The 12,296-nt window shown below is 55.5% G+C and overlaps 2 protein-coding genes across 3 annotated transcripts in view; both read left to right on the top strand.

Annotated features, from left to right (window-relative positions):
• The first annotated feature begins 40 nt into the window (after positions 1-40).
• On the top strand, positions 41-4,595 carry LOC311151485 (heme-binding protein 1-like). The gene is made up of 5 exons (XM_084201967.1): positions 41-205; positions 302-387; positions 2,999-3,140; positions 3,283-3,466; positions 3,621-4,595. Exons 1-5 carry the CDS (start codon positions 46-48, stop codon positions 3,793-3,795), a joined length of 747 nt encoding a protein of 248 aa, XP_084058093.1. The 5' UTR covers positions 41-45; the 3' UTR covers positions 3,796-4,595.
• A 2,090-nt stretch (positions 4,596-6,685) lies between these two features.
• Positions 6,686-12,296, top strand: part of PTK7 (protein tyrosine kinase 7 (inactive)) — a 34,789-nt gene continuing 29,178 nt past the window's right edge. For both annotated transcript variants that reach the window (XM_084201965.1, XM_084201966.1), the window contains exon 1: positions 6,686-6,792. In XM_084201965.1, the coding sequence (XP_084058091.1) occupies positions 6,744-6,792 (49 nt within the window). In that variant the 5' untranslated portion in view covers positions 6,686-6,743. The remainder of the gene's footprint in view (positions 6,793-12,296) is intronic.

The following is a 12,296-nucleotide window of genomic DNA, read 5'->3' on the forward strand; positions in this document are numbered from 1 at the left end:
CCGTGCCGCTCCGGGGCAGTCCCCGTCCCGTTCCCGGCGGACGCGATGGCGCGGATCACGCTGGAGGACCTGGAGCGGCTGGGCGAGGAGCCCGCGGCCGCCGATGGGGACGGCAGCGACAACGAGGACGACCCGGAGGGGGAGGGACGGCTGTTCGCCCACTGGGAGGCCGTGGCCAGCACGCACCGAGTGAGCCTGCCCCGAGGTGAGCGCCGGGCCTGCCGGGGCTGTGACGGCACGGACCGGGACTCCTGCGCCGCGGCCGGGGCGAGCCTCGTCTCTCGTGTGCTTTGCCTTGCAGACATGGCAGGCCCGATCGCCCAGATGGCCCGGCACAGGCACGCTCGCGAGCCCGTGCCGTACGTGTCCCTCTCGCAGCACGGGAAGGTGAGGCCTGACCCTCTCCGCACACCGCTGCCCGCCCGCGGTGGGGCCGCCTCGGGGGCTGCCGCCAGCCCGGGGCGTTGGAAGAGCCTCTCTCCCTGGCGGGAAGGGGCCTCGTGTCGGCGGGCGCGCACCAGCCTCGCCGCGGTCGGAATGGCACCTCTGGATCGGTGCAGTATGCCGGCACTCCTGCACCTCCTCCTGTGTAGAGTAATGGCAACGCTCAGCTTACCGGCTTTTATTTTAAAATTGGACGAGTCGTGCTGCTTTCTCTGGTCTTCTGACTTCCATCTGCCTCCTTTACCAGCCTGTCCTCTTGCTGGGGTGGGCACATCTAAGAAAGTGAACTTTCAGTGCAGAGCCTGCTCCCTGCCGTTCTCCAAACACCTTGTTGCATAGCTCGAAGTCCTGCTGGCTTTGTGTTTGTGCTGGTTATGTTGGCTGGTTGAGCTGGAGAATTCAGCTGGCACAAGATAAAGATGTGTCTGTGGGGAGCACGGGGCCTGTGACCCTGGCTGTCGGATGAGAGCATGTGTAGTTATTTGTCTCAACCACCAATCCAAACATGGTGTCTTTTGCCTGAAGATCTTCTCTTTGTGCTGGCTATGTTGCACACTTACTTTCATCTCTTGCACATAAGGGTGCTTCTGTGCTTTGAGAAATAACTGCTTGTCAGACTGGTTCTTGTGTCTCTGCAGGGCTAGCTGGGCTTTCTACCAAGAAGACATCTGTCAGTTGTCCTCTCTATGAGAAGTGGTTAACCAATTTCTTCTGGGCTGAGATCCAGCACTCCCTGTAAAACATGCCTGAGCATGTGGCTTGTGCTGTTTGGAACTGGGGCTTCACCACGCTCCCTCTTTCCGTGTTCTGGGTCCCAGGGACTTAATCTGGCCTTTTCTCTGCCTGTGCCAGTCCCAGGCAGGAATGGGGCCCCAAGACTTTGTGAGGACTGAAGAGCTTTTTTTGTTGTTTGCATCCCATCTGTGCCTGAGGAGGATTCTTGGAGTGTGAGGCTGAGTGAGAAGAGCCACAGCCTGACATCAGTGCTGAGGAGACTTTGGAGCTGGGGCTCTTAGGGACACGTTAGGCTCAGGCAGATCAGTAGGATTCAGTTGCTTTTCCTGAGCTATCAGTGCTACAAGCCCTCATCTTCTTGGAGGCAAGTGAATTATTATGCCACCTACAGCATTGTGCCCTGTCAGCACTCAGCCCCCAGCTCAGTCAGGGCTCAGCTCCCCAGCTCACATTGCAGGGACCTGTTGCTGCTGTGTCTGCATGAAGCATCTTCCTTATTTCTTTTGGACAAGTGTCATCCAGAGTGGTGGTGCTTAGTGGAAGGATCAGGCTGTGGCACAAGCAGATGCTGTGACTTCACTGTGTTGATTTGTTTATTGCAGGTGGTATGAGAGTCATAGATGGAGTAGAGGGATTGGCAATTTCCTTGCTTGGAAAATGCTCTTGCTCTGCTCTGCTTTGCTTGGTGGGACAATGGTGGGCATGGCTCCAGCTAGAGGGGGAATGTCCACAGTGTTTTGGGGCGCTCTTCTTACTGGCATCCCGCTGATGCACCCAAGCAGGCCTGCTGCCTTCCTTCTGCCTGGGATTTGGCTTTCAGGGTAGACACCTGATTTGGGTGGAGGCACAGGGAGGCTGTACCCAGTGCTGAGTCTTGTCACAGCTTCCTGTCTCTGTCACTGCCATCACAACTATAGAAGCAAGAAGTTTGGGAAGATGCCGTGAGCTCTGTGGGACAAGGTTGTCTCATGACCACTTTGATCTGGATGAAGAACAGGCTGAGAGTAGGAAGACAGGTGCTGGCTACAACTTCCCAGCGCCAGTTTAGGTTACCTGTGGTCACAGACATGCCATGAGCTGACTTATGAACATACCCAGATGCAATTTCCCCATTCCCCTTGCCCCCCTTCTGTCAGGTTTGTTCAGAATACTGGACATTCTGTGTTGGAAATAGAGATTTTGACTCATGCCACAAAAGTCTGCAGCTGGAATTGGGTTCATGTGTCTTCTTCCTCCTGTCACTTCTTAGTATGGGAGAACGATATGAGGAGTTTTATTCCAGTCTTTTCAACTCTTCTGGATGCTAGAGCTCTTCTGCCAGACTTTCCCTAGTACTGGGTAGGAATGTTTGTTATCCTTTGTGCATGCAGTGTTCCAGGGAAAAGGCACTGCACCTGAGAACAACTTCAGCCTTACTGGAGGCCTTTGGGTGCCTGGAATCAGGAACATCCTTGTGAGTAGGCTGGACCGAAGAGGAGCTGAAAGTCCTGTGCCCCTTGCTGAGGATGTGCTGCATTCCTTGTGCATGCCAGGAGCCTCCAGACCCCCTTGCACCCTGTCCCTTGTCTGTGCCTTCCCTTTTGCTGACTTCTGCTGACCTTTGACCAGTGCTCATAAGTATTCTTGTCTGAGGTGCGTGTGATGCCAGCCTCCCTCACCTTCTTTGTCCTGCTCTGCCAACCACTGCCTAGCAGGGGCTCTCCTTTTGGCAGGCTCATGTCTCCCCGCTTCTTGCCTGTCAGTGTTGGTTTTCCACCCAGCTGCTGCAGCGTTGTCAGTGTGCTCCACCCTGACTTGGCTTGTCTGTGGCCTGTTTCAGTGCGAAGAAGCGGCCTACGAGGAGCGGCAGTACCCAGCAGGGAAGTGGGCCTGTGTCACCATGGGGGAACCCATGTATGAGCAGAGCATCTCCCTGAGCTTCATGAAGCTCATGCGCTACATCTGCAAGGAGAACTCTGTAGGTGTGTGCAGGCAGGGGCTGGAGGGGCTGGCAGAGTGCACAGAGGGAAGGGCTTTGCCACTGTCCATCTGGAGTGGGGAGGAGGGCTGCTGCTGCTGCTGCTGTTAACACACTTGTCTCACTGCCTGCCTGCCTCTTTCCAGGTTGCCATCTGGGCATGACAGTCCCAGTGCTCAACGAAATCCACCTGACTAAGGAAGGGACCGAGCTGGAGCGTGAGGTCCTAACTGCCTATTATCTCCCAGGAGCGTTCCAGCAAAACCCCCCCGTCCCCATGGACCCTGAAATCCACATCACCGAGAGGGCACCGCTCCGGGTTATCACCAGGTGACCCCAGCATCAGAGGTGTTTTCTCAGCTCAGCAGAGATGTACAAACTCCCTGCATGGCTGCTGTGGTTCGTTAGGCAGAGGAATGGGAGCTTTGGCCGTGCCAATGTGCTGGCTTTGTCGCTTACGCTGTTCCCTTTGCTGCTGCTGCAGGGTTTTCTATGGGACGACCACTGAGGAGACAATTCTGCGGGAGATCAGTCTCTTCTGGGAGCTCTTGGGCTCCACAGACGCGGTGCTGCGGGGAACCTACATCGTGGCTTCTTACGAAAACCCCAGCATCCCTCAGCGCCGCAACGAGATCTGGTTCATCTGCCAGGCCGAGTGAGTCCCCGCCGCCACCGCCAGCCAGCGCGCGACTGCACCCGGTGGAGATGGCACTTCTGACCCAAAGGGAACGGAGCACATCCCCACCCGCTATTCAGCCACACCATGAGAGACTAAGAGACTGTGGGGTGGGTTTTCAGCCTGCCCTGCAAGGGTCCTGCCAGGGGAAATCCTGCCTGGCCTGCGCTTCACCTGCCCCCACAGCTGAGGCTGGAGCTGGCACCAAAGACGATCTCTAGAGCAAGCTCTTGATGGGAAGCACGTGGTGGGGGCTCATTAAGGCAGTAACCATGCGGGCCTGTGTGATGTGCTGGCCTGATCTGCACTGGGCTTGCAGAGCTGTGCCAGCGTGGGTCCAGTGGTGGACAGCATCACAAGGTGATGGTGTCTAGAAGGTGAATGACTGTGTACAGTATATGGGGCTCAGTGTGGCCTCTGGCCTGCTTCCTGTGAGAATGGCTGCCTGTCGTGAACAGAGCCACTGAAATGCTGCTACAGAGACAGTTCCGTTCAGAGGGGAAAAGGGCTTGAATTCAGGTGTGAATCCTGAATATTTCCTGCTGGGGTGGTTCTCTTAGGTGCCTCCCTGGCTGTCACTCACCATTCCTCAGCCAGGACTAGGGTGCTGGCAGCCTTTGTCCGTCTCCTGTGGGTGCTGTTTTGCAGGCCTGCTGTCAGCTGAGAGGAGTAGGTCCAGAGAGCAGCAGAAGCGGCACCACTGTGTGTTGTGTTGTGCATTGATTAGTGAGTTTCACATCCATGAATGCTTTCCTGAGGGAAGCTGGCAGTGCCAACAGTAAATAAACCTAGCTCAAACCACTGCAGCTACAGATCACTGATGGTGTGGATGGGGGGCGGCTGGGTTGGCTTGGGAAGAGCCTTGCTGTCTCCTTCCTGGAGATGCTCCAGGCTGCAAAGCTGTGGCTCTGATTAGCCCAGGTTACAGCTTCCTGTTCAGCCAAGCACACCCTCTGCATTACTGCACAGGCTGCTTCTGTTGCTGCTGCAAGAACTGTGGGCACACTCCCCTGCAGGTAAGGTGGTTTGTCTGTCGGATGGAGTCTGCCTCATTTTTCCCTGGTGCAGAAGTTGGATGCTGTGGCTGTGCCCATTCTCCACATGGGTACCGGATCTTTGGGGATGAGAATTCAAATGCACCTGCATGTCGTGCTGGTTGGCTGCAGGAACTGGTGCTCTCCTGCAGGGATGGGTTTAACAGGCTTGGTGTGGAGAGACTTAACTGCTTCTGATGCAGTTTCCAATGAGTTTTCTCATGCTGTATGCCTTGCTGCCTGTCGCTGTTGCTCAAACTCCAGCTCTGGCCCTTTGCCCCTATACTGCAGCTGGGGGGTAGGAATGGCTGGAAGGCCTGGCCCCCTCTGTGGTCTCCCTGCCCAGCAGCACAGGTGGCTTCTGCAACTCCTTTCTCCAGTCAGGTACTGCTTACTGTCCCCTCTGGCTGTGGGGAGCCTGGATGCCCAGCCTGTGGCTGTGGGAAGAGTGGTGCTGAGCATGATACACCCTTCTTTGCCAGGGAGCCTCAGGCAGAGTCTGGGTAAGCACAGGAAGGGTAGGTAGACAGTGGTATCCTGGCTACCTTGTGATACAGTTCTTGTTCCTGGAGCACTAAAGGCAGTATGGACCCAGGAGATGCAGTCACAGCCTGCAGCACTGAGGGCTGATGTGGCAAGTGCTCCTCAGAGAAGTCATGATACCTGGATCAGCAGTACCTGGCTCACTTTCCCTCCTGGGGAAAGAAACAATTCCCTGAAGCTGGGGTCAGGTGGCTCAGTCTCAGTGGGAGCGCAAATAGTGTGTGTGGGACAGAGACCCTTTCTCTTATCAGCTGCTTTGCTTGCCCTGAGCTTGCAGGTGGAAGTAAAACTTTCTTTTTAGAGGGTGTTGAATAGGCTACCACTTCCTCTGAGGCTGCTTGGTCCCCAACCAAAACCAGAACAGCTTTATGTGGCAGGAGGTGGTGGCTTTCCTGTGAGAGGGAACTGGTCTGTGGTTACTGGTGAAGTTCCACAGCTGCATGCCCTGTGGGAGCAGCTTTGTGGTCTCCCAGGACATGGCAATGGTGGGGGCTTCTGGTGCAGTACCACGCTGGTGCTGCCACACAGGGCAGCAAGCACACGCCAATCCTGTGCCACAGGTTTTGCTGAGTAAAGGCTCCAGCATCCTCTGTGATGGATCCAGCAGTGCTCAGGGCCATGTCTGATGGCTAGTCTTCTACACAGTACCAAAACCAGTATTTTGGAGGCTCAGCAAACCGGCTGGAAAGCTGGTGTTCAGTGACAACTGCCAGAGCCGGTGGTGCAGGGCTGCAGCAGGTTCCACCAGAGGCATTGCGTCGGGCAGAGAGGCTCCAGTCTGGGCCATGCAGATGTCCCGACAGCTCTTGCTCGGGATGTCCCTTAGCTCGGGTCCTGCAGAGGAGCAGCAAGGAGTCGGCACCGTGCTGTACACTGGGACTGCGTGTCCAGCCGTCTGCCCGTAGAAGGGTGCAAAGCTCCTGGCTCCTCGCTGCCCCGGTGCCTTCACAGGGTCTTTCACAGCGGTACAGACCGGGATTTTCTGCCACCAGTTTAACAAACAGCGCGGCTACAAGGAGCCCCTGGGCGGGAGGCGAGCTGCGTCGCCTCCGCGCTGCTCGGAGCACCCGGGGGCGCTGGCAGGAGCAGGGGGGTACCGGAGGAGCGCGGCGCGACCCTCCCCGCCCCCCGGGCCGGCCGGGCTCTGCGGGGGATGGCGCCAGCGAGCGCCGAGCCTCGAGCACCGCGACGGAGGCACGGGGGGCCGAGCCGGGCGCTGCCTGGGGGACCCCACTCCTCCCGACCCCGCCCGGTTTCCGGTGGCCGCCCCTCCTCCGGAACCCCTCCCGGCGGCGGCGGGCGGGGCGGCGGCGGCATGGCTGGGGTCCGGCGGGCACGCTGACCGGCGCGGGGGATGGCGGCGGTGCGGAGGATGGCGGCGGTGCGGGCGCTGCTGGTGCTGGGTGAGTGCGGGCCGGGACAGCCACCGCAGCCTCCCCCGGGCAGGGAATGCGGGTCCCGGCGGCGGGGCGGGGGCGGCGGAGCTTCGCGCCTCCGCTCGAGTCCGTGGCTGGGCCGCGCTGGGGCCGGCGGGCGGGGGTCTACGGCCGGCCCCGGGGATGAAGGTGGAGCGGCCGTGTCCGGGGCCGAGCCTCCGGTGGTCCGCGCCCCCCCTCAGCTTCCCGTGAGCCCGGCGGCGATGGGGCCCGCTAGTCCCGCCGGACTCTGGCGCGGAGCAGGGGCTGCGTGAGGCCCCATCTGTTCCCCGCTCCGGGCCGGCCGCGCCCCCGCCCCGCGCAGCCCCGCTGTGCTGCGGGAGCCGCCGGGGCGCCTCGCCCGGCTCTCCTCCCCCGGCGTGCGCCGGCTCGCCCTGCCCGCCCGCCCGCTCCGAAGGGGGAGCGTCGTGCCGAAATCCACAGGGATGCAAATACGCCAGACATTTGCCGTCTGGGAGACGGCGAACGGGCGCCCCCGGAGCAGCGCGCTCCGGGGAGGGCTCCCGGAGACCCTTTGAGCGGGGCTCGGCTGCGGCCCGCGCCCCTCCGGCCCCGCGGGCAGGGTTGACACCGGGACGGCTGCGCCGAGCAGCGCGTGGTTTTTCCTATGAATTCTGGTCAGATCGGAACCCCGAGGTAAAAACAGTGGGCACGCGGTGAGCTGCCACCCGTGGAGATTGACCTCCCGGCCGCGGAGGGGTTTTTGTCCCTTGTTGAGCGCATCTGGATGAGCCCTCTGCCACGCCCCCCCGTGCCACTCTTCCTGCCCGTTCCGAGCTCTGCGGCCCCTTGCTTTTCCTGGCTGCTGCTTTTCACAGTGTTCAGCTGCAGGGCCTGAACTCTCCTTGTCTCAGTCTGCTCCGTGGTGTTTCTCCCCGCTGACCTCCGAGCACCATTTTCCTTGTCTGAGGAGCCCAAGGTCTTGGTTGTGTGTGAGAGGTACAGGGGTTGTGAGCTGTCTTCCAGCCCAGCTTTGTAGGGTCCCACGGCTGCCCCATGCCACATCACCTCGTTTCTTCACTTAGGAATCCTGACAGTAGCTGTTTGCCGTCCCTTCTGTCTCACCGTGCGCAGGTGTAGAGTTTGCTTTGCAGTTTCTGCTGTAAAATCAAGAGCAATCTTAGTTTAGCACCTGGGTGGAATACTGCCTTTGAGGGAAAGATAGCTACTGGGCTGCTGCCCGCCCATATCTGGAACCCTGGCTGAGCCCTGCTGCCAGGCGGCAAGTATTGTCCAATTTACAGCTGATAAGCAAGAAAAGCAGCACTTACTTAGCTGATTAGCACCGTGATTGCCATCCTTGGCAGCCTTCTGGGAAGGCTGTTTCTGGCCGGGAGTGCCTGCTCAGCTTGGGCTCTGGTTTGAAGTCTTAGGGCCCTTTGGACCTGCCGCAGCATTCACCTGTGTGCCAGGAGGCCACCACTGGCAGCTGGGATGTGCAGACCTGCCTGTGAGGGCTGTGTGCTGCTTTTCCTGCCACTCTGCAGTCGCTGGAGTTTCTGTACTACTCCAGTCACATTCACTCTCCCTTGTTTCTCTTGCTGAGCAGGATCACATCCTACAGCACTGGGGGTAACATGCAGCTGTCCAGCTCACAGACACTGTAAAAAAATCTCAGGCACCATCAGTGTAGCCAAAACGTGCAGTTTGATGTCTGGCTTTTACAGGCTGCTGGTAAGTTTTGTAGGCTGCAGGGCATTGTGTCTCTGCCTGTGGATGGTGTTTGGAAAGAGCACTGGGGAAAGACCTGGGAGGTGTGGAGTATCTGTGGCTCACGCAGGTCCTTTGCCATGTATGTGTTCCAGAAGTGCTCGGTGCCTGGACTGCTGCTCCCTCTCCCTCTTCTTCCACTTCCATTGTTCAGTGAAGCTGTGATCTTTCTGGCAGTGGCACTGCAGCATGCCAGATGTGTGCTGACTTCTGCTGGAACATGTGGTTGAAATGCTAGCAGAGGAAATATTTGCTGAGTCAACTTTCCTTTAAAGCAAAAAAAAAAAAACCCAAACCAAAAGGTCTATTTTGTTCTGGAAATGCTTTCGTGTCCTGTGTTGAGCTGTGTGTTCCTGTATGGCAGTGCTTTTCTCATGCTTCTTAGCAAGCCTGGTATTAAAGAAGAAAATTTGTGGAAACAGGAGTGATCTGATCCCCCTTGGGACTTGGCTGTGTTCAAACAGTGCTCTGGGCAGGCTGGAACCTCGAAGTGGCAGGAGCTTCAAAGGATGGCAGCTCCATAGTCGTGGCCATAGGCACTTCTTTGTCTGCACAGTGGGCTCCAGAACCGCTGGGAGCTGGCACTGGTCAGGGGGCGGTCGTGTTTAAAGATCCCTAAAGATGTGTTCTGAGCTCTTAATTCACCTGGAATGAGCCCATCTTCTAAAGGCAGATGTTTGAACTGCAGCAAGCGCCTGTGTTTAGTTGCATGCCAAGTGATTAATGTTCTTCCTGATTGGGAACCTGTTTCCTCCCAGTCTGAATCCCTCTTGTTCAAGGGAGGTGGGGGATGGCAGCTCACATCTGCTAATTGCTCAAATGGTGAGTTTCACCTTGTTTGGCCAAAGGCTGGTTCATGCTGCATCCAAGCAGATAGGCATGCGTGTCCTGGCAAGGCAGGCTGCACTTCCTCTAAAGGCCATGGAGCCCACAGGGAATGGAGGGAAGAAGGTAGGAAGAGCCTCACCTTGAGGCAGTGGACAAAAACATAAGGGCCAGTTTGGCTGTAAGTGATAAGGCACTTCAAAAAGATCTGAAGGTTGTGGGGTCTGGTTACAGGTATTTACTAGAGGATTTTTACACTAATATTTTTCTTGCGTTCATTTCAATTCGTCTGCTATTTAAGTTGCAAAGATCAAAGCTGTATTCCAGCAAGCACACGTGGACTAAAGTAAATACCAGGACCTAGTACACCTCTTCTCAGTGAATAAACACTCTTTCCTCTCTGAACATTTTCAAGCATACCTCTCAGGCCTGGAATGCAAAATATTTCACATTAGCAGTGGGTGTTTCCACTGCTTTCAATATTTGGGAACTTGGAACAAATGCTTATTTAGAAGTGGACAGACCTGGGTACAAACGTGCTCTTTGTGAAGGCAGTTGCTGCTGTGGTGTTTGCAGGGAAATTCCCCTGGGACTGGAGGACATGCAATTGTTTGTCCAGACCCCAAGGAACAGTTCTCATTCTCCCAACGTGAAGTGTTGGTCTCAGGGGCTGGGACAGGCAGCTCTTTAGAGACCTGGAGGGCAGCGAGACTAGCAAGATGTTTGGCAGATGCACAGGAACATTCTTCTTGATGAGGTTTAAGTTGCACAGGGTGTTAGCTTTGGGTTTGGTGGGGTTTGCAAAGGCTGTGAACCAGCACAGTGGATTTTGCTGTGTAAGGGAAAGAGGCAGCCCCACCTTTGGCATGGCGGTACCTGCTGGAGAAGGCTGATAATGTCGGAGGTGGGAGAAGGGCAATTGTAGTTTCTTCCACCTTTATAAGAAATTAACTGTGTCTGTGAGAAGAGGAGGAAGAGAGATGGAGAAATGATAATTTGACAGTTGGTAACATGTTTCCTGGGCTCAGTGTGTTTCAGCATGGCAGAGGTGCCAAGGTGGGTGGCCTGATTCCATGTCTTGCTCCTTGCCTGGAAGATATTGGGAGGTGGCATCCCAGAGCTACTTAAAAATACTTTTTTCTATTGGAAGAGCAGATGTTGTATTGCACAGAGAGGTTAAAGGGCTGTGCTGTGCCTGCAGCATACCTTGTGTGCTGCCTTGCCTGAAAAAAGCAATCACACTGCTGGACACAGAAGGATTTGTTCTCTGGGGGAGACTTGATGAGAAGGGGTGGGGATGCTGCAGGTTTTCAGGCTTTTCATGTGGCTGCTGCTAGAGCAGTGGCCATTCCCTGGGCTCTGTCATGGTTTGGAGTCTCTGCACATGAGTCACATCTTGTTCCTGATGTCCGTGTGAGCTTTCAGCAGTCAAAAAATGTTGGGCTCTGGTTTCTAGGGAGGTTGTTCAGAGGAAGTTGCTAGTAAGGTCAGGGGCCCTGAGATCTTCTAGAATTTTTTTTGCTTGCTTCCTAATGCTGGTGGCCGCTGAACCACAGCATATGGAGGCAAGCACGCAGATTTTTGATTCCAGAGGATGTGGCCTGTTCAGGGTCCTGCACTTCCACCTCCTTCATCCTACCAGACCCTGTCAGGGTCTGCTGTGCTGTGTCGATGAGCTGTCAGCTTTCTCATTTTTCTTGCCTATCAGTGGCTGCTTTCTTGCACTGCTTTTGGGTGTTACAGGAAGGAGCAGTGTCAGGTCACCTCTGAAGTCACACAGGACAAGCAAATCCACCTTTGCATTGCAATGGGAGCTGTTGACTTTGCCATTTGGTTTAGAGTGGACAGCTGGTGTGCCTAAAAAAGGACCAGACTGAAGAAAGGATCATCTTTGTGGAGAAGACCATCTCCTGTTTCAGTCTTCCTGTGCCTTCTGAATATATCACTGTGCAAGCAGTAGGAAGGAAAAGAGGCTTGCAAGGCATATATGGATGTAGGTTGGTTTGGGAGCTAGACCAGAATCTTGCTTTGCAGGGGGCACACAGGTGTCTGTAGTCCCAGGAGTGAAGAGCTGGAAGAACAGTTGTTCAGGGTCTCTTCTGGAAGTGGGTGAAGAAGAAGAGTGGAAGTCTGACTGTAGTGAAGCTCCTGTGGGCTCTTGAGGTTGGAGGCATATTCAATGTTTGAAGCAGCTGCAGCTCTCCAGGTTCAGGCTCTGGATCCAGGTGCTGCTTAAATAGAGCTGAATAGGTTTGTCCAGTATTTCCTATTGTCTCTGCCTTCTTTGGCACGGGACAACACAGTGAGGATGAACCCGTGCCACCCAGTTAAGGGAAGGACTCCATTTCTGGTCATTCCTTTGTTCCAGGGAAATAGTTGGCACTAAGCACTGTTCTGTGTTTACCTGTGTCTCCTTTTAATCTGTGCAGCTCTTGCTGAGTAGCTGTGGAAGATCTTCAAGCCAAAACACAAGTGGTCTTTGTTTTAAAGCATCAATTTGTGTTGGCAGCCAGGTCTGCAGTGCATGTGCTTTTCATTGACTGCTGCTTCAGCTCAGTTTCTCACTCTTGCCAGCTCTTTTTTAAACTTAATACAGAAATGTTTTCCTGAGCTTAAAAGGCTGACCTGTACAGTACTTCTAGTCTTAACTTAAGCCTTGTCTTTTTCAGGGAAGCAGTCTCTGTCTGGTCACAGAATAGGCTGCTTACCTGTGCTTTGAGAAATGACTAATGCACGCTGTCTGATCAGCAAAGAGGGAGGTACACGGGGGACTTCAGAGTGGTTTGCAAGTTTCTGAAAGCCTGATCTGTGTGCCTGGGATGAGCAGTTTCGGTGTGCCTGCTCAGCTCTGACTTTTCCCAAGCTTTCTTGCCTTAGGAGTTTGGGAAGGTTGATGGGTGGGCGCTATTTTGATACTCTTTGTAAACTGTTACCGC

Source organism: Fringilla coelebs, assembly GCF_963513975.1.
Source record: "Fringilla coelebs genome assembly, chromosome: 3".
Taxonomy (NCBI): Eukaryota; Metazoa; Chordata; class Aves; order Passeriformes; family Fringillidae; genus Fringilla; species Fringilla coelebs.